Source organism: Oreochromis aureus, linkage group 23, assembly GCF_013358895.1.
Source record: "Oreochromis aureus strain Israel breed Guangdong linkage group 23, ZZ_aureus, whole genome shotgun sequence".
NCBI classification, from domain to species: domain Eukaryota; kingdom Metazoa; phylum Chordata; class Actinopteri; order Cichliformes; family Cichlidae; genus Oreochromis; species Oreochromis aureus.
In genome coordinates, this window is record NC_052963.1 from 40,916,692 (window position 1) to 40,939,561 (window position 22,870).

The 22,870-nt window shown below is 40.5% G+C and overlaps 1 protein-coding gene across 1 annotated transcript in view; it reads left to right on the plus strand.

The window, feature by feature from the left end:
• yjefn3 (YjeF N-terminal domain containing 3) overlaps positions 1–22,870 on the plus strand; it is a 48,159-nt gene that overhangs the window by 20,845 nt on the left and 4,444 nt on the right. The window contains exons 2-3 of the mRNA XM_031749619.2: positions 14,305–14,413; positions 20,786–20,896. Coding sequence (XP_031605479.1) covers positions 14,305–14,413; positions 20,786–20,896 — 220 coding nt within the window. The remainder of the gene's footprint in view (positions 1–14,304; positions 14,414–20,785; positions 20,897–22,870) is intronic.

Below are 22,870 nucleotides of genomic sequence, written 5' to 3' on the forward strand. Positions count from 1 at the left end.
TTGCAGCATGTAGCTGACACAGCTGTGCCTACCTCTTTTGCTACTATTGCACTTTCACCTCCTAATCATCTTCAAGGGTGGTGAGGAAGCCTGACTCTATGCACACATATACACTGTCACAGAAGACAGAATGTGTGCCCCTGAGGACTCAAACAATCACACAGCTGCATGCAAAAATCCACCAATTCTCATATACGACACCCTGCCAGGCTCCTCGGGCTGCGCAGCTTGCGTGACAATCTGTTCCTAATGTATGGGAAATGCCACATGTGCATACATTATGCAGCTAAATCTGTCAATGTAAAAGCCGTTAGTAGCCTGAGGTTACAGCTGCACGCACGGACCTTTACCAGACAAACTCATCTGTCAGTTGTGGAAGGTGCCAAGGGCGAGCGGAATTGTGAGGATGTTTGAGCAGCAGCTGGAATTTGATAGTCATTTCTGACACTGTGGGGCTGTTAAGTGTGAGCGTCTGTGGCCTATAATCCAACACCACCACAGCGGCAGGCTAATTGCTTGTGTAAAACTCCATTTGACAGAGAGAAGAGTGTTAGGTTTATGTGATTGACGCACATCAGAGAATGATGCGAGTCAAACCAAAATAGCCCCCCCCTCCAAGTTGTGTCCAGGTTTATTGAAACCCCTGTCTGCTCTGCTCTCATTAGAAGCATCTCGCTGGAATATTACTCTGTTGCTCCTCAGCATTCTTTCAACTCTCTCATCATCATCAAAGCATCTCTGAAGTATACGCTTATCATTTCTCGCCATCAGCCTTGATCTCCTTACACCTCTGAGACATTTCTTCTTTGCCACCTGCCACCCAGACATCGTAAACCCAACCACCCATACAAACACACTCATACACACACAAACACAGACACACACACACACACACATAAACACACACACGCATGCTCACATGCCAGCGAAGCTACGAAAGGTCGGCCGAATGCCAGTTTCAATTCGATGGTCTCTCTGGTCCCTCTCATGGTTTCCCCTACTGCTGGGCTCATCAATTATAAACAACTAGTACATTGAGTGTGTGTGCATGTGTGTGCGTGTACACATGCAGGTGTGCTTGGGTGGGGATACAGTTTTGTCAGAAACAAAACAACACTTTGCGTGACAGCTTATGGGCAACTAGGTGGGAGACACTGAGACACAGTGGCAGTGTGGGTTTGAGGCTTTCTCATTAATATGCTCTCTGGTTTTTATGTGCTGCATGTGTTCTGTATCTAATTGCCTTTCAGTTGACCCACCTGCTTTTGCCAAATGAAACACTGCATAGTTTGCCCCGTGAAAGAGAATTTCTCAGGAGAGAAGGAATTAGATCACACACGCACATACTTGTGGCAGAAGCGCACACACACTTTTACCCGTGCATGCACTCCGAGGATGATTAGGTAGGAAGAAAGTGAACAATCTATGTGGAGGGAGTTCAAAGGCATCCTTGGAGAGTTTTCAGCAGCAGTAGCAGCATCATTCTCTTTTTTTGTCCTCCTCTGGCTCTGCCTGGGGATTCTCTCGTCTTGCCTTTTATTGGTCGTGCTACAAAATAGAACGCAAAAAGAGGGAAATTAGTCTTTTGTAACCAAACCAACTAAGCTGAGGCCCACTGCATTCCTCCAGGGCCATCAAAGCCTGTAATGGGGACATGTCATGGAAACAACAACAACACATGAAAATACACAACAACAAAATACACTGAAAAGATTTTTATATTCAGTTTTACCCAAACTGCAGGCTTGAACTCCAAACTATGCACAGAGCCATTTACTATACTCATTAGCTACTTTTATGTTTTTTTGCTGAGTGTAATTGTAGATTGAAAGCTTGATGACTACAACAAGACTCTTACAAATGCAAAAATCACAAACAGACCTGACAGATTCATATTTGGGTGGGATCAGTGTGCATCCTCCACTCGACAGCTGAACCTGCCTTACGGCCCCCACGGGAATAACTGGCTGGGGCATAAGCTGCACAGAGGGTCAGATGCAAATGTTGCAACATACATGTCCTAAAGGTCTGGTCAAGTCCACTTCCCCCCTTGTTTTTTGCAGTGGATGCAGTGGATAAACAACTTTTGGGGCACCTGCATTTCCCAGTAACAAATATCCACTGTTGTCAAATATAGTCAACAATAAATTAAAAGATTACAAGTCAACATTTCACAGTCACAGTATGCTGAAATTGGTGCACTATATTAATAATTTCTTCCTTGCTGCTAATTCTGTTTTTATAAGCCTGGGCATGTATTGCGTGGATCACATTTCCGCAGTATTTTAGAACAGCATAGCTTCACAGTTCCTCAAGAGTGAATATTTAATCCCTCTTGCAGCCATAGAGTTTTCAGAATTATTATTATTTCACTATTTTTCAATTTTAGATTGTCTGGCCAAAGGACTGATGAGCTAATTCAACGGTAAAGTGTCTTTCATCCATTCATCCACAATTTACAAGAACTAGAACCAATTTTAACCAACACCTAGAGTATCGGTTATCATTTACACTGTGTTCAAGGTCAAGGTCACATTTGTCTTTTTTCAGGTACTTTTACAATTAATTTAACATAAGAGTCTCAATTTTAATATATTTTGCATACACAAAATGATAAAGAACTCATGAAATTATGTGATTGCTTAAAATATCGCTTTGTTATACATATTGCAAACCAGCTGTATCCTGTTGGTATGTACTGATCATGATCTTATTGGTCATGCTCACAGAGGGAGTGGTCCTGCTGGTTCACTCTCCTGTCAGGAAGACTTGGGACCTTCCTATCGCCATTATACTAATATCAGTAATATGGTCATAAGGTCAGTGCTGTGATATATATGGTGATGCGTTTAGATATTTTCATTCTTTTTTGTGGCCATGGTTACTACTGACCAGGTAGTCTTAATACTCCTGAACTGGAATTCACAAAAAGCCTGCATAACTATAAATTGTTTTTAATGTCATTATGTTCCCCAAGACCAGCAGCAAAATGTAAACTGTAGAAGCAATAAATTTATGGGAAAAATTATGCAGAAGGTTTGTTTTGATTTCTTTATGATTTCAGCCACACAGCACCTTTGTAGACCACATTACACCCTTATTTCATGTCAAAATTTTGACAGGATAGTTTTGCAATCGGCAGCTTGGTTGTGTTTTGCTATTTGCAGGAACAGTTCTAGATAAACAATATATACAATTTATACAAAGTAATTTAACCTGTAGAAATATTTTTTAAAAAGGCACATCTTTTTTGTGTGTATTGTACATCCTGCATTAATTTTTCCATTCTTTTCCTGCTTATTGATCATCCTGTGATTCCCCCCCCGGACCCCGGACACACACACACACACACACACACACACACACACACACACACACACACACACACACACACACACACACACACACACACACACACAAACTGTTACTCTGTGTCCTGTAGTTAACCAGCCGTGACATCTGGAGCTAAATGGGTGTTAGAGCTGCAGACAGAGGCCTAGAGGGATTATAGACTGACCTGAAATAGAGGAAAAACTACATATTTCTTTTTGGCTGCTTTCAATAGTCCTACCAGTTCCCAGTCAGCATAAGGAACATAAAGATAGACTGCTGACACTGATTAAACACTTTCTCAGGATGCCCTGGTGAGGCCTGGTGCTCTCAGCTTGCACTCTGGCTTAAAAGTGTTTATTTAGCCACATATAGCAGAGAAGGCTGTAGGAAGACTGTCCTCTTCATGGCAGGTTTTTATTAGTCTGACTTGTTTCTTTGTATCTCAGTACCGCCAGTGGCTGTACTAATTATACTGTGTCACTTTCTCCGCCTCTGTTCTCTCCCCACTTTTCCTTATCTGTTCTTCACTTACTTTCAGGATGTCGCCATAATGCTTTAGACCCCAGAAGCTTTTCTAACTTTTCTGATAGTTTCATACATACTGTATAGATAAATTATGAAGAATATAGCTGATTCAAAACAGGTGGTGATCGTGTTTCCCTGTTCAGAGGTGCTACTAGAAAACACCTCAGAAAATCAAGCAGTAAATATGTGAATCGCCTGAAAAAGCACTGCAAGCTAAGGCTTCCATATCATATTCAGTGGTGGTGATGGCTTGTGCATTGCGGATGATAAATTTAACCATAGAATGCTGTGGGTAAAGTAATGTATGCATCTGTAGTAAAAGGGTGTACTGACTTTTTTTTCTTCTTTATGTTCAGTCAAGTGATTCTGGTAACTCTGTTGCTATGACACCAGGGCTGTGCATAAGGGGCCCACGAGGGAGAAAAATTAGGTCGCCTTTTCCTTGTATAGACCATCATTAGTATTGCACAGAAACATTATGAAATGGATGCTTACTTTCTGTAAAATAAGTCTCGAGCTTAATCTAGAGATGGGTAGATAAACTGTACGTGCATTCAAACATGACAGCCAGGCTGAAGAGCAGCTTCTCCAGTAGCTCGGGACAACTGATTCATCTGATATATAGTTGTTTTTAAACTTCAGGTCACTTAGTAACATAAATGGGTCATCTTTCTTGTGTGTCCTGGCCAGTGGCCTTATAAACTGCGTTATCCATTCTGCTCTGCCTCCAGTACCTGGAGGACAAAGATCTGTCTCAGGAGAAAGAAACAGGATGTGACAACGCATGCCCTATAATTTATGATCCTTATGGCCCCTGGCCTCAAACTGAAGAGACTGGGCTTAAAGGAGAGGCAGAGATTAAAGACCACTGAGGGGGCATGGGATGATGTAACCTGTGGGTATGTGGGTGCGCGAGCACCTCTGTTTGTCTCGTGTACTTCAGTACATCTGTGTGACCTGTATGGATACGAGTGTGTGTGTGTGTGTGTGTGTGTGTAGGTGGGTGCTCATCCATCTGGATAGAAGCTCTTCTCCTTGTGAAATCACATGACATCTAAAAATGAGGGATAAGCAGACTTGACTCATGGATGGATATTTTTAGCTCCTGAGAACACTCACTCTCTCACACATACAGGAAATGTAACACCGAAATGAACTTGCCATCACCTGTGGCTTTAGGTTAATATGATCCTTGCTCATCTTTTGTATCTACAGGTACACGGCTGCTGGAGGATGAAATGAGTTATGAGAGCAAATAGAGGAGCCGCTGATTGGGATTATCTCAAGAATGTCTGTCTCGTTGTACCGGATATGAGAAACATGAGCAGACAACTAAACTGATTAAGGCAGATTTAAAAGAATGATACTACCGGAGATAGTCGTATGGATGTGATTTTTATGGCTGTCTTTCTCTCTCTCTCTCACACACACACACAGACACACACACACGACATACAGCAAGTCCTAAATTATCGCCTAAGGAGACTTGAAAAAAGTGAATCATGGCGTCCTGATTTGATAAGAATTGAGCAGCATGACGGGCTCATGCTGGCCAGTTAGAAAGGGAACATATGGCGGCTCAGAGCCAACTCCCATCTGCCAGCTGAGACTGTTGAGGCGACGCTCCCACCGCTGTGGCACCTGATCCCCCCAGCAAGCCAATTATACAGAGTGAATCATCACAATTTTATATTTGTTTTTCATTTTGAAGCATATGACAGGACATAGAACTGGACAAGCTATAGGACCACTCACAAAACAACACAATCTTTATGCCTTCAGCAATATACACATGTCAGTTTGAATAGAGTTACACACTCGACACCCCTAATGAGTCATGCTCCCTTGATTTTGGCTTGCTATGATTATTCTGCATTATTCTGCACCGTGGTCACTTAAGCTAGAGCGAGTTTATTGTTTCACATCTATCAAACCAAAATACATGAGCTACTTTGTCTACATTCATAAACATAAACATATATAAGCATCTAAATATTCATCCATTCAGATATACTCTCTCTCTTTTATTTTTATTACCAGCAGTCACACATCTGTCTTCTCTTAAATGTAGACAGTTTGTATGTGAACCTTACTGCTTTTCTCTTCTGCCCTCTCTACTTTCCTTGGATGCTGTGGGACTTCCTGGAGGCACGCTGCAGGCAGTGCAATTGATGATGAAAGGTGTCCTGAGTTGACACATGTTAAATTAGATGCACACATACAGACATAGCCCTGAGAAAGCCCACTGATAATCTTGTTATAATTGCAGGGGAGTCGTCTTTTTGTAACATAGTACAAGCCACTTTAATGCTTAGGAGGGTATGAAGCATGGCTGACCATCAGCATGATATCAAAATTATGACCAAAACCTTTTAGCGGAACATGGCTGAGGGTCTATAATGAGATTATCTTCAGAGTAATGATTAAAGTGATGCTTGCAATGAAGGATGATGACAGTAGACTTACCTCTGAATCTACCTGCTCCACTCTCCCTCTAAAGGCGTTTCTCAGATCAAAAAGCATGTACATAAAAAAATAATAAAGCCAAACAGATTAAATCAACTGTTGGTGAGTCATTTCCCGTGTGTGCTCTCCCTCTTTCGCCCTATCTCTCTCTTGCTCCCTCTCTTGCGCTTTTTTCTCTCTTTCTTTCATTCTGTCACCTTTCCATGTGGCATCAGTCTGGTTCAGTGAAGTGCAAACCTCGATCAGAACAACAGGGAAGAAGAGAAATGGACTGCGGCAAAAAGGAAGGACAAGAGTGGCAGAGGGAGATAATGCAGAGAAAAAAAAATGCATAGGCATAAAGTAAGATTGGCAAAACTGGGGATGAAAGGACAGAAATGAAGGGAAGGTGCTACCAGGGTGTGAGATTGAAAGTAGGCAGCTAAAAGCAGAAGAATGTCTGCCAAAATTTTTCATGAAGAGAGTGTTGTGTATTTTTGTCTTAACGATCCTGTTTTTTTGTTTTTGCTTTTTTTCCTGTAAATTTTGTGGTTCATATTTAGTTTTCCACTCTTCAGAATGGTGTGAGCATGTGTTAATACACTTGAGAGATAGAGTTTTACAAGAAGAAGGTGACAGAAAATAAATGTGAAACTCATCCACACAGTCCCACCTTCACATTTTTTGTCTCTGCCTATTTCTGGTGATTTCACCTGAATTTCTATGATATTCCTTCGTCTGGTCCATACATCACTACTAGTGTCTTTATGCTTCTGTAGTCATTTATATGTCCATACAAGGCAAAAACTTAGAGATAACAATGTTCATTAATTAGGCAACCTAGTATTTTGACTCAGACTAGACTCCATCTGTCTCATTAGACAACTGCACAGACATTTTTGTAAGATATTTGTCACGGGTTTCAGACAGACTCAGGCTCAGACCTCCTTTTGCAAAGAGATTGTGATTTATTTACATTGTTCACCAAGTGCAATATATACAATGTGAAAGGGGGTGGGGTGGGGTGGGGTGGGTTCAGGGCTCCAGGGTCCGTGAGAGGGAAACGGGGAAAAGTTCACACACCGATGCTCTCCAGAAAACTCTCCACTCTCCTCCGCAGCGGAGAAACCGGAACAGGTCCAGGGAAATATATTTACAAGAGTAGCTTAGTCAGAAACAGGCTAGAGAAAACACACAGATTCAGATATTGGTTGCCGGGCTAACTAACACAGGTTACTCAATGATCCAGCGATGAGAACCATAGAAGCGCCATCTTAAGTAGTACTCAGAATAACAGGTAGATTAGCAGCATATGTGACAATCAGGGCAGGTGCGTGGGCCAGAGGCGGGAGCCTGAGGTGAGCTCCGCCCAGGCAGAACAGAGACAGGGGAGAAAGAGAGAGAGCACAACAAAAACAAAAACAGAAAACATGTAGCCTGACATAGAGTCAGCCAGCGAGGCATGGAGACCATGACAATATTATTGTTCCCTAAAGGATGAATCATGCTGATATGAATTTTCCCCTAACTGACATGTACAGTTTGACATGTTGGCTTTAAGGCCTCAGTTATACAGGCCTAGAGACCAATAGGTGACTCCTTGGCAATCACAGGGTGCAAGAGGAAAAATATGTGTTTGCTCACAAGTTGGCAAGTGGTTGCCGGTAATTGCAAAGTATATGGTGCTGCACCAAAAATCTCCTTGAAATTGCTTTTGTTGTCGCAGTCAACTGTAGTTTGCACTTGACAACTACAATATTTGCAGAGTTGTAGTGACGCTATGAAATGCATCACACAAAATCTTTTCCAATTCTCTTGCTTGGAATGATAAGGCAAAACTCTGAATGTCAGTTGTCTCCATTGCTTGTTGCTTTTTTACTTTGCACGTTTTCCATTTCTGTTTTCATCATGTTTTTTCAAGTTTGACTCCCACTCTCCCAGTACACCTGTGTGACTGAGGCCTAATGAAAATACAGCAGAAGACACACGAGTGTAGCGGATATAATGTAATCTGTGCAGACATTTATGGTTACCACCATGGACTTTTTTTTTCTACTCCCACAAGCAGGTCAAAGTTTTGTTTTGTAATGTGGGATATTTTACAATTGGAGACAGACTAGATTAAACATTTGTGTTAAAATGCTCCCCCTACTGACACTTGAGGTGGACTGACTTCATTTTTAGTCCCCATGTTGAGACTGGCATTTATCACTTTAAGTAAAATGTATATTGGATCGATTACAGTTAAAGATGCCACATTTACAAGTCCCAATTCCAGTTTGTCCAGATGTATAAAAAATAGTCTTGTTGTGTCATTTGCATGAAATTATGTTGCATTTATTCCTCATTAGAAAAGTGCTAACTTTCAGCTTGTGAGCATTAGAAAAGCAGTTAATATCAGCATGTTAGAATTTGCATTACAATACTATGCAGATGTTTTGAGTCACTGTTATTGTGTCAACAGATTTTGCCAGGAAAATGGGACATATGCACAGATTAACTAACCAGGTTTATTTTAACTGTATATGCACCGACAGTCTCTCGGGTCCCGTGTCAGGTCTGCTGTAGTTGGTTTTTTAGGCCTCCCGTTTCTTCTTTTGTCCTCCACTTGTTAGGTTGGTTAATAGCTCTTTGGGAGTCACTTATTGGTATAAAAAACTATTTCATGTCTGTCAGACTGTGTTATCTTTTGTATTTTTTTTATAGAATAAATCAACAAAATGGGAAAAAAATATATATCTTTGAGACAGCCTACTAGTATCAAATTACCTAAAGACACAATTTAAAATGACTTCTTTTCCACGTTATCTGTGATGTGTTGACACAGTGGTTCGTCTCTTGAATTAGGTGCCATTTTTATGCTAGGGTGACACATAGGTCAGGGTTAAGTGGCTTAGCAAAAAGAATAGACATAAAAATAAATAAAAATATTACTCAGAAAATGCTGAAAATGATCAGGTACAAGTATTGGAGCTACTGAAAAGGCGAAGATTGCCCAAAGAAAAATATTAAAAGACCTTCAGAAAGTCTGGAGAACTGTTGATCAGTATAGGTTTAAAAACTACAAAGTCAAGTCTGGCTCCTTGGAAGCAAAATATAAGTAACTGAGAAGTGGCTCAATACTTTTGCACAGAACTGCACTAAAAGGGCAGTTACAGAAGACAAATGCTTCAGCTGAACTGGCTGAATCATCGCTCTCTCCTGTTAACTTGCAACAAAATAGATAATAATTTAATGAAAATGTCACAGATTAGTATTGTAAAGGGGACATAAACAGACATAAAAGAGTGCTTTTCTTCAGATCAACATGTTTTTTTTCATGTGCTTTATTTGTGTTTGAAAGGCCTGAAGTATCATTAACAGCTGTCAAGTAATAGACTTAGCAGGAGGTGGACAGATAATGACCGAGAGAGGGAAAAGAGGGCTACTGAACTAATGAACAGTGGCTTTTGTTATTCTTTTTGTCCCCTCCAAGCAGGAGTCTGACTATTTATTAACAGCTCATTATTGGACCAGGATGGCCCCCTGACACATACGGCCTACTACTAGTTCAGTTAATTACAAAACAGTAAATTTGAGGCAGGTAGCAGAGATGTTGTACAGTCACTTTTATGAGTAAGTGCTGGTTCTGAGTATTGAAACACCAAATACGGGAAAAAGAAGTGTTTCGTTTTCTGGTCATAAATCAAAAAACAACAAATCAAAAAATTTCCCCAAAGGCTGACCAAAACCAAAAATCTCTTAGTGGCATAGGGGAGAAAGAGGAGTGAGCTATGCTGCGTCAGCAGCCCTATTCTTGTCTTCATTCTAGGGGAAGCTTCTGTTTCACCTACAGCAACAAGTTGTGTCTCTGTCTTAAGTGGCCTCTTCTATTCCCTGTGTGTGGAGCGGTCAGTGTCCAGAGGCTGTGGAGAAGTGAAAGCAATGACCACAATACTAAAAAAGGAGAAGATACTTTGACACTGAAATGAAACAATTGGAGAAAAATTAGAAAAAAATAACATTATATAAATGTAACAAATAAACAATGCACTCATTGGCCACTTTGTTATGCACCTCTTGCTATTACTACATTAAGTTTGACTGAATTGGCTGGATGCCCATGATTCAACTCTCCTGTTGAAATCTGGTCACTGTAGAAATTATTTCATTTGAGCTTTGTGACACTGAGTTAACCTGAATATGGGTGCACTGTCATAGGCAACAGTATTCAGGTAGATTGCGGTGTTTAAATGATGGTCCGATGGTGCTAAAGCACTGAAAGTATGCCAAGAAAATATACCCCACGACATTACACAACGTCAACGCGTCATTCTGATGCTCTGTTTGAACTTTAGTAGGTTTTCATGACCACGTCTACATCGACCTGCTCCTATCGTAAGCTAACAAATGCAATACAGTTCTTTTTTTTCTCTTCTTGGCGGGAAGCCCTGAAGGCAGCAGTAGGGGAAACACTGCTGTGTCTCACTTGTTTTGCATCATGATATACCGCTCTGCCTGGCAAGTAAAATGTCAACCACAGTCTTTCACTATTATTTTAATCATGCTCCTTATCGCGCCAGAAGATCACTCTTGAAAGGTGGAAATTAGGCAAAGTGAGTGGGCGGGGGTTGTGAAATGTGGTTATTTCAGTCTTCCACTGTGGGGAAAATAGAAGCCCTTCTGATATTCAGGGGAATAGTCATCTCTCATGTGATTCAAGGATGCTTCACAGCTAGAAAATCCACACTAGAACATATTATTTATGAGTTTTCCATTCGCCTGTATCAAATTTATTATCCTCGGGTGCTGTTTTTGGCACTTTTATTGTTTTTGTAGCAAAACTGTTGAATTGGATTGTCTATATTTAACATCTGTTCATGCCAGATATTCCAATATTTTCTGTATATGAGTCACTGCCTACATGATATACATTTAAACTCCTAATGTATTGAAATATTTCTTTCAACAAACATCAAACATTGCTTTTGTTTTGTGTAATTTTCTCTTGCCACAAATCTATCCAAACATTATTATTTATTCAGATGTTTGTGTTAAAATTTTTAATGGTTTTATGACCTCCAACTTTTTTATCTTTTCTACATATTCTCCTGCCATTTGCTGCTGCTGCATTGGCCCAATTTCCCCACAGCAGCCGTTTAAAGTTTCATTTTGTCTTATCTCGTGTGTAAGGTAAACAGACTCATTAAGCAGGTTGTGATTATAGTTAAGCTTTGCTGCAATGAGGGTGGCACACTGCAGGGGCTCAACTCATGCACTATGGGGAAATCAACTCTCCCTCTAGGGAGAGACTCCTAGCTTGTTGCATGACTGTAGCTACAGGTGCAAGAGAAACTATTACTCATGAGGCCTTGTTTTTCTGCAACACAGACATGCACACACACAAAGACATGCACACACACACACACACATATGCATGGACACAGCTGTCGCTTCTTTTTTTGTTTTTTTTTTAATGTTTTAACGCAACGTGTATATATTTGCACTTTTCTTCAGAAGCACTTTTCTATTAAAACTTGTTGCACATTCAAATTTTCCTCACTAGCTTCAGCTAAACAAATACTAACAAGCATGATTATAAGTGGTAATTGAGAGAGCATGCAGTATGTGGCATGAAGCAGCCATCTGTCTTTAGTCCTGAACACAGTGTGCTGTTCCTCTTGTGGTAGAGCCTCCTGGCTAAAACTACCAGTCGTTGATTTGCACACCCACAACATTTTGTTCTGTCAGTGATGTTAAGGATCAATACTAATTGCCCATTCAGGAGCGGTACTATTATCGCTAACGCAACAATCCTGGGCTGAGATTTAGCCTCCCCGCACACACACTCGCACACCCATCAACGGCTATTTTTACACAGATTGGATAATTCCCATTTCTGTTTTAAAGGCAAACTCGCAGAATAGCCCATCCTCACGCAGAATCAATTCTGCTCAACAAAAGCTGTAAGAAGCTCTGAATATTTTGGGCACAGCAAAACACAGAGTAAACCCTGTGAACTGAGATGAACTTTCCAAAGATCAACTTGTCTCAGCGACTCAGGAAACATCCCTGAGGTGAGCCATGGGTGACAGCTGCTGCCGCTCCACTGGCACAGGTAAATGCCAGGAGCCCCACTTGGATACACTGACTTACTGACACACACACACACACACACACACACACACACACACACACACACACACACACACACACACACACACACACACACACACACACACACACACACACACACACACACACACACACACACACACACACAAACTGCTGTGTCTTATAAAAATCTAAATGGAACAAAAGCAGGTTTAGCATTAGTCACACTACAAGCCGCAGAGAACAGAGACAGATGACCCAGAAGGAGTTTATGTGTGTCCCTTGTTTTCTTCATAGACATCAATAAAACACACACATTGTTGCAAGATCAGAGAAGAACCCAGGGATTCAGAAACAGGCCTTCACTGTAATGGTTCAGAACAATAATAATCTTTATCTTGCTTGTGTTTGAGTTTGTTCCTGGAAAATGAATAGAACTACAGCTGAATAGCACTAAAATGATTCCATTACAGTGGCACTAATGATTGAGTGTTTCCATAGTCTAAAAATACAGATTTTTTTTAATGCATATTGTCCTTGCTTTTCATTAGGACAACTTAGTCATCTGTATGCATATTTAGATTCCTGGATTTATATAGTTAAACTTGGAGTATAGTAGATGTCAGTGTTAGCTGTGGTCTAATTTCTTCCATGTTCCCGATGTGGGGTGTTTTTGTGTCGACACATGATGTAATGAGAAGTAGCACAAATGATGTAACAAGAAGAAATACCCATACACATGCATCAGTCAGTCACATTACAATCACATGACTAAAATGGTTTAAGTTGTTCTAGTGCCTCCAAAAACTGGAGCCTCTACTGTACTCTACTGTAGAGCATTCCTACATTCAGGAATCTGGAACAATTAATACATCCATCTGTTAAAGTCCAAAGTAAATGTTTCACTAATTTTGGTTTTATTTTTGAATTGCAGTACTGCAGAGGACCACCAGGTGTCTGTAGAGTAATAGAGATGTATCCTATTTTAAAGACTCAGATCTCAAATGTAGATTACAGACTTAATGGTTTTACTTGGTCTTCATTCTCTCAGTAACAGGTCATACCACTTGCCCACAGCCCTGTTGACAAACATACTCTCCCACACACCCACACACACACTCACAGCTCTATGGTAAAAGCAGCATCAGAAGCTTCAATACGGCAACATTAGTCACACTGTCACCATGCACTGAGCAGCCAATAGCCAGTTAGATCCGAAAGAACATGAGTGAACATTAGATTACAAGTATATTGACCACATAGCAGCCTCAAGCTGTGTTTACTTCTGCACAAATGTGTATAATGTATAAAGGCTGCTGCTGTTTATGGATCACATGTTTAGACCATGACCATGTTTCCCAGAAGCTGTTTTCTCATGAGAAACCACTGATGTGTACACCTGTTTGAGTAATACTTAAAAACCTGGAGGCTCTTACTTGTTACCAACGTAAGTATACAACAACCATTTAAGTGGCTACACATGTAAATACACCAATTTTGCTGTGTCTTCTTTTAGTCTATTTTAACACACAACCACACACACACACCACACACACACAGGCACACAGGCTCTTTTTAATTATTCTGTTCAACATGGGGTTTATTTGCCCCAATAAACAAAAACAGAACAAAACTTACTATCTAAAGTGGAAACAGAAAAAACAACCTTACTGGGATTAAAGAGAGGAAAAATTATACACATTTCAATGTATTTGAGCTAGTTAAGCTTAATTTGCTACAAGTGATAAAGCGTAAAGCATTTCTTATTGCAAACCACTGACAACACGCCACATGTGCTACATATCTAGCACGGTCTTCTCTCTAAACAGCCTCACCTACATGCTGCAGATGCTTTTACTGATGATGAACTTATGTTGCTTACAGCATGTCTGTATTTGTGTCTGGCAGTAAAGGGGAGGCAGCAGCTATAGAGACAGAACTACTGAGGGACTACAGGTTTGGACAACAGCAGCTGATAGAGATCTGGGGACAAGCGTGCGCCCTCGCCATCACTAAGGTTAGTGTATCTCCCATCTTTCAGATAAACTGTGTTGTTCTGTTTCTCTTTTTATATACAACTAATTCTCAGTTCAGCCACTTCAGTGCATGTATAGCCTACTTGTTACTTACCTGCCTAGCCCATCACTCCACCATCATTGCCTGTGCCTGGGCGAGACAGACTGGTAATTCTAAATTGACTGTAGACAAAGTGCTGTATGAATATATGGTGACTTATAATTTTAAGCGCATTCATTGACTAGAAAGCTGCTACGTAAATTACATTAGTGTATGCATGCATTACTTACACATGAGTGCACTGCATATGTGAATTTCAGGTGATAGTGTCTCAAATTGAACATGGCTGACACTTTAATACTCATGAACACAAAATGTGGTGGTCACTTCCTTTCTGCAGGACAACCATGACATTAACTATTCAGGATGAAAAGTTCACAGTGGGACCCACTCAGCCTTTTTGCCTGTTATTATGAGTTTCTCTAACACCAAGATATTCTTTGTACTTCCAGTGGCTGTGCTTGCAAATGCACTCAAGCACTCTCATGGTCAGCACACACTCAAAAGAAAGCATAGATTTGAAAAGTTTGAAACACTGCATTTTTCTTCCTTTTTTTCCCTCATTGCTTGTTGCCTTCACTTTACTAGAAGTATAAGCCAAAACAACAGCATGAGGAAAACCCCAATCCATCTATCGCTATCCAGCCGTCTCAATCAGACTAAGCATCTAAATTTCTGTGGGTGTGGATCCATCCAGTCTATCTTAATTTATTGCTGCGAATGAAAAGGATGACAAGAAACATATTTCCAGTCAGTTGTTTTTGGAGTTCTTTTTAATGTGAATTAATCTTTAATCTGCTGTTGTGCTTTTAAAAAGCTTATTTCTTTGGACCATTACACCAGAGGGATCAAACACAGGGCAATGGTTATTAACTGTGGAATTTTTGTGTGTGTTGTATTTGAATTTTCCTGTGTTTTAGCAGTATCCCTACAATCTGTTCCATATAACTAGCATTTCAATCTTATTGTTCAATTTTTAATTAATATGATTATTATATTATTAATATGATATAAAGTGCAAATTATTTTCACTTTGCACTTTAGTGAAAATGGCAACACTGCAAACATTTAATGACCATTTAAAAGTGTCAAAGCTGTTTTTTCTTTCTCCTCAACAGTTTTGTAGGGATTAACTCAAATCCAATTAAAACGTTCATTCAGAAAGTTTTTCTTCAAATTCACACTTTTTTTCTTCCATAAAACTGTTCAAACCAAACTATGTCATGCAAATTTTTCCAATTACAGAACTTTTTGAGAAAAATAATCCAATCCAAAACCGCAGTTTAAAGCTCACGTCCAATGACATCAGACTGCGGCCTCAGCAACCCAGTTTAATAACCTCCGCCATGTGTCTCTCCAGCAGACCATTTCTAAAGGTCACAGATTTCACCCCATCCTCCTCACGTTCTATCCCTCTGAGCCTCAGTAATCACAGCAAAACTCGTGATTGTACGAGGGGGCAAAAAGTCACAATTGTGCTACTTACAATTTCATATTTTGCATGAACTTTCATAGAAAATGTTTGATTACTGTGTGGAGGAAATGTTCCAAGTTTCTGTGACATTTGCTTCCAAAAATGTGAGCAGCTCACCTCGGGCAGCACAACACCTGAGCTCACCCAGTGGCACTGCTCCGCTTACCAAACCACGCCGGTCCAGAACCGCAACTTTTCAGCTCTGGTGTGGCTGCAGTTTCATCGTGCTGTGATCTGGACTCTGTCAAGCGAAGAGTGTGTATGTGTGTGTCAGTTGAGGGCTGTTAGGAACACATGTGGTTCCCTTTGACCAGACCGCTGACTTGGTTTAATGCCACGCTGGTTTCCTCAGTGGGCTCTTCAGCAGGCTGATGAATAAGAGTCTGAGCTACAAGACACATGAAACCCTGCTTTGCTGTCAGGAGGAAGGATGAAAAGAAAAAGAAACAAGAAGAGAGAGACAAAAGGAAATAAAAAAAACAAGCAAAAGCACAAAAGAGCGGCTAACAGGAAGTTACACATTCATAAAGTGGGGCATTATGCTTACAGGAGGCAACATTACCTCAGTGAGACACCTTTGATATCCCCCTTCAAAACAGAAAAGAACAGAAGCGGGAACAAGAAAAGTGAACGCTCAGTGGCAGAGTGGCAACATCAGTCAGAGGTGGAGGCTTAGTATTCTCCCCTCATAGTGTGTGATTAAACCCACCACATCCACTTCCCGACTATTACCATTAGCTGTCACTGGCCCCGTGCCTGGCCCTCCACCACCAGCCCCCCAACAGCAAAGCCATACTAGACAAACATGGTCTGGATGGGGTGTCTCACTGCTGCCCACAGCCGCCAGCAGCACGCTACCGCTTACATGACATCACTGCTATTTAAAGAAAATTATAGTCGAAGGAGATGCAGACAGTCTGATTTTACTGATTACCTTGCTGGCCTACTGCTGCTGGCTTCCAAGTATACCACACAAACAGGCATGTGCTTCCTCACACACACACCTACACCTTGCCAGATAGATTATAGGTTTTCTGTAAGTAATCCCTTTACTGTTCCAACAGCAGCAGCCACCAGGTCCAGACTGTGTGTGTCTGCGTGTGTGTGTGTGCGTCTTTCTGTATCAGTCTGAGACTTTTCAACACCTGAGTGGAGACAGGAGACATTTTTGTTGCCACACAGCAATAAATTAGTCTAGGCTACAGTTTGCAGTAGCCCCTGGACTTTGGTTTGGTCTTCTAGTACAAATATTAAAGGTAATATTTTTCTGGATATGTGAGTATATTTGTGTTTTTAGGAGCCTGATAATGTTTTCTCAGGCTCAGTGTGTGTGTTTCAGGTTGATTGGAGGTGAAGGCTCATGTGCCTTTTACATTTAATTCAAAGCAGTATACCCTTAGAGACGTTATTACAATCAAGACAGGCATATTTCCTATAGTTGGTGTGTGTTTGTGTGTGTGTGTGAGCATAGGGGGGCATGGGAGGGGGGGCGGGGGTCGTAAAATCGCTTAGCTACTCCTGTGACCTTTCGTTCCAAGTTTGCCCCTTTGTTTAGTATCAAAAGTTTACCGAAACCTTAAAATGTACATTTGTTACAGATGTTTATTTAGACTTGTACCAAAGTATTTAGTTGATTTAAACGAAGAAGCACAGCTATCATCATAGCTGCCTATAAATCCATTCAAAATCCAAAACTGGCAAGCTTGATTTAATATGATAATTAAAGTAGTTGTGAAATTTCATATTTATGGGAAAATTGCTCTAACAGAACCTCATTTTTCGTTCTAAACTAATAAAAAACGCAATCAACAGTACTGACCTTATGATACAGCATGCTTTGTGTCCCTTCTCTTGCTAATTTCTTTCATTTATTAAGTTTTAGTATTACATATCGTAGAATATTAAGCATTCTCAGTAAGATTACATACATTTTTCATAATGAATAAGAACCCTGCCTGAATTGATCTGGCCTGATCCCTTTATAGCTGCTCACCGTCAAGAGAGTATCTCTAATGGTTTCACCAGAAGCAAGATTGAGCCTCCCGATGGTCCTCAACATTTACAGAAAAATGTCATTAAACCTTCTCATGTGAATTTGTTAAAACAAGCAGAAAAAGAGAGTTGTGTAGCGTGAGGAAGACACAGGATGGCCAAGTTATTATGGGCTGGCTGGTTTTGTTCCACACAGGAAATCCATTTAAAAATCTGTGATTTATGATTATTGTGTTTTTGGCCATTTGGGGGAGGCATTCATATGCTGTTGTAGTTCTCACCACCACTTTAAGTATAAGCTCAGTTTCCCTTTTTACAAACAATTTACCTTCACAAACGCTACACAGTTTATATGGTGGGAGCTAACTTTGTCTGCTTGACACTTGACTCAAAGCAAGTAGTAAACAGTAGGTTTCCTGAGTATAGCTGCCTGCTGCAGCTTGGGAAAGGGCCGAGTTGTGGGCTCAAAAACTACAACAGAGATCCAGGAAAACTAAAACACTCTTGGTATATCTGAGAGAAACTGCAGAGTTTTGTTTTAACTCTTTGTAGTACAACTTGCATATAAATACCAGTTGGTTCATCTCATTAAATAAGGAGACACAAGACGCTGGCTGACTTCACTCTCCTCTACCTTTTAATCCTATCAATCATTACCTTCTTTCTTCTTGTTAATATGAACTGTGTGACCCTCAGCAGCTGTAACAGCCTGTCCTCCATCTCATTGAGTCTGTGTTATGATTTCTCAGTCGAGCTGTTACGATAGAGATAATGGCTGCTGTCTCTCTTCTCCTGGATTCATCGCTCTACCTAATGCACTCTGAGTCTTGTTATATCCAATTATCCAATGTGGAGAACTGCCTGTCTCTCCATTTGAACTTTCTTCTGTCTGGAATACATTAGTGAAAATGGAACTAAATGGGTTTTATGCACAGTGGAAGAATTTTGGCCTACTTGAAGTTCATCTCCAATATTTGGAGGCCCATCATGGCAAAAAGGTTGATCTTTCACTAATGTCCTGAATTACACACTAGCCAGTATTTTATTGTTATATTGCACATATCTATCTATCTATCTATCTATCTATCTATCTATCTATCTATCTATCTATCTATCTATCTATCTATATATATATATATGTATATATATATCTACATCGGCCGTAGTGATCGATGTAGCGGTTTCCGAATGACAGCAATATCAGGAAGAAGGAACACGAGAAGCTGGAGAAATACCAAGGGCTCAGAGAAGAGCTCGAGAGGATGTGGAGGGTGAAGGTAACGGTGGTCCCAGTGTTAATCGGAGCACTAGGTGCGGTGACTCCCAAGCTAGGCGAGTGGCTCCAGCAGATCCCGGGAACAACATCGGAGATCTCTGTCCAGAAGAGCGCAGTCCTGGGAACAGCTAAGATACTGCGCAGGACCCTCAAGCTCCCAGGCCTCTGGTAGAGGACCCGAGCTTGAAGGATAAACCGCCCGCAGGGGCGTGCTGGGTGTTTTTTTTAATTTTTTTATATAATAACAATAAATAATTATAGGGTGCAATAAAACATTCACAGGGAGCCAAAAGTTATGGCGTAATTGTTTCTCAAATACAAGGTAGAGAGAAAACTCTAAAAGGTGATTATGAGTACTATGAGGTGTATAAAGGTGTAATTATGGTACAGTAATGGTAAAATTATTAGATGACACATCATTTTACATACATAGATTTAAAGAACTGCCTTTTAATAATAATAGGTTCAGTCATTACTGTATCACTACACCCTGTAATAATTGGTTTATTATTAGCTATACTATTTCTAAAATAACTCTTATTTTACAGCATCTATCAGTTCTATTAATACATCACTTTATATGTGCCCTGTTATTATGAAATGCTTGGACTGCAGTTTGTAGGTTATGATCTGAACATTACTATGAACTGTAGCCATAAACTATTTATGGCAGTGATAAAACTTGGCTAATTGGTCCAACAAATTGTGTTCTGACACACATTTATTGGGCTCTAATTGGACAGGACATGAACTCAAATGTTCCTCATGTTCAGCTTGTTCTGGTTCATGAAATCATGCTGTAACCTTTATAATAATGAATAATAATTCCTGTGTAATGCCACAATGCAGAAACTCTTCTATACCCCCGTCCTATCATTGTTAGCAGCAGCTTACAGTCTGTATATTGTGGCATTGATTTTGATGCTGTGAATAATCTGTGGGAAAAGAAACCACAGACAGAGAGTGTATACACACAGACACAAACACACACTCACACAGTCACGCAGCACTTCTGTTTACATGTTGGAGATGGAAGATTAGCCAATCATGATGACAGTTCCACAGGCGAATACCTGTCTCGTTTAAGAAGGTGCAGGGTGATTTACAAGGGAATGTGCGGCCAGTAAAAGAGACAGATGCCAGCAGCTCGCTGTAACCAGGATGCAGACAGAAAGTGGGTTATATATAAATATATATATGGAAGCATCCCGTGGTGAGGACACTGGGATTTTTTTCCACTGTAGTTATTTTAATGAGATTGGACCTTTTCTCATAGACACAAGAGACAGGGGAGCCGGTGCCATTTCCACCCTCGTCTGGCATCCCAGGCACTCAGAGTATGATGGAGAGGCTGAGGTGAGGATCGGATAACCTGGACTGAATAAGAAGCCTAAGTTGGAGGGATGATAAAGAATATTGCCAAGAATTTATCTTCCTCTCGCTGTCACTATTGTTCTCTATCAATAACCTCTTCTATCCACTTCGTCTTATTGCGGTGCTTTCCCTCAATCATCAGCTCATAATCTATTTCTAACGCTCTCTCTCTCTTTGTTTTATTGTCTCTCCACCAGGCCTACCCTCTTGGCTCTTTAACAAAGAAGCAGCCAACAGTACTGGTGATCTGTGGTCCAGATCAAAATGGTTCTATTGGCCTGGTGTGTGCCCGACACCTGCGCATGTTTGTAAGTAACCTATGAAGTACACTAAGGCAGGAGTTATATTCAACAACATGACATGTATGGGACATTATGGGACTCACTGAGCTATTCAGACAATACAAGAAACTAATTTTGCAAATGATTACATCATGACTAACAGGGGATCCCATATACAGGCCCACAGCACTTTACAGAATTTCATTTCAGCTCCTGTAAATGGCTGCAAGCAGTTATCCCATTACCCTCCCTGCAAGAGCTCTCAGACAGTCATGATATCATTGTATTGTTACTCTAGTTAAAGCCGTCTTGCGCCTTGCTTCCACAGCCACGATGTGATGTCATGACCATGATGTCTGCAGCTTAGGCCACATACTGACTGACATTACAAATTATTCTTCAAGGAGCTATCCATCTTCACTGACCCCACTGCAGATCACAGCTTTGAGGGTCCTTTATTCCGAGTACATGGTGCTGTGGTCAGCCCCAGTCTATGACTTTATTACAAGGGAAATTTCGGATATGTGTTTTTGGGATCTTTGGCTTAGAATGGAATGCATCTGTACACTTTACCATATGTGTCTGACTTACTAGATTTACAACACATCGATAGTTCTGATTAAAACCATGTTCTCTTTATTTAAGGAGCTCAACGGCTTTCTGAGAAGGCTCTATCTTCCTTCACCTCCCACTCTGTTTCTTTTTTCTCTAGTCCAAGAACAAGGCCAGAGGTTAGCTTTGAGAAGATCTAGTTTGCCCTGGAATTCCAGAAATGAATAAGAAACGTTTCTGTAACTTAACTTAAGGATTTGGGTATTGATTCCCTGCTTTAAGTATATTGGGCGTGGGGTATTATTATGTCTGCTTGTGTATCCTTTTTTTCCCCTAATGTTTTTACCTTCTGTGTCCATAATTTCTGGTATATTTTTTCCCCTTTTCCCCAAAGTGAAACATTTACTTCGTATTGAAAAGTGCTGCATAAATAAAATTTTATTATTATTATTTTTAAAGAGTCTGCACACTGCACCAGCCTGATCTGGGACCACACTTGTCTGAGCTTGCTCTAACTTGAGAAACTTGAATACTTACTTTGGACTGTGAAGCGCTCTCTCGGTTTAAGACTGTATGTTTTTCATGGTGTGATGTGATCCCTGTCAGCAGGATGACATGCAAGTATACACATGAGACACACACTTTAATACATACACACACAGACACTCATGCACAGCCACAAACCCTGATGCAGAGCTGTGAATGTGATTAGACAGAGCAGAGAAATAAATGATCATTTGCAGGAGAACAGTCCAGCTTGCTTCCCACGTCACTCCAAGACAGCCATGTTAACAAAAACAGGTTGTGTCTGAATCTGTTATGGATTCTTTAATATTTTCCGCAATGCCACATACCTGAGGGCACAAATATTCCTTGATCAAAGCCAGTGTTTGATGAGGAGAAACAACAACTACAGTGGTCATTAGTTCTGGTGCACTGCTCATATTAAAACAGGTGGACATCATGTTAGGTTTGGCTCAGTTCATGTGCTCTGAGGCATTCACCGCATGGAAACTTGTGGCATTAGTTACAGTATGAACTAAAAATGCAAACTACTGTTTTGCTTAGCAGTTTTGTTACCTTTATTAACTCTGGGTGATTACAGTTCAGTAAAATCTAACATTCAAAGTAACATTTGAGACATTTCTTTGAAGTTTTTATTAAAGGGGACATGTTATGCTTCTAACATATATACCTATTACAGTCTTTACTGTTCATCAAAATGAGGTCAGTGTGTGTTAAAGCAATCCATCCAAGCTAAAGATCAAGCCTCAGACTGCTGTGAATGCTTGTTTACCAGAGATTTCCTCTTCTCTTGTGTGGGCTGATGTCAGCTCACCACAGATTTCCTTATATGTTTAGCTCTGTCTGGCCTAAAGATGAGGCTTACAAGAACTGGGTTGTTTTTTCACAAGCCAGGTGAACCAGGTGGCAGCCAATCATTAGATA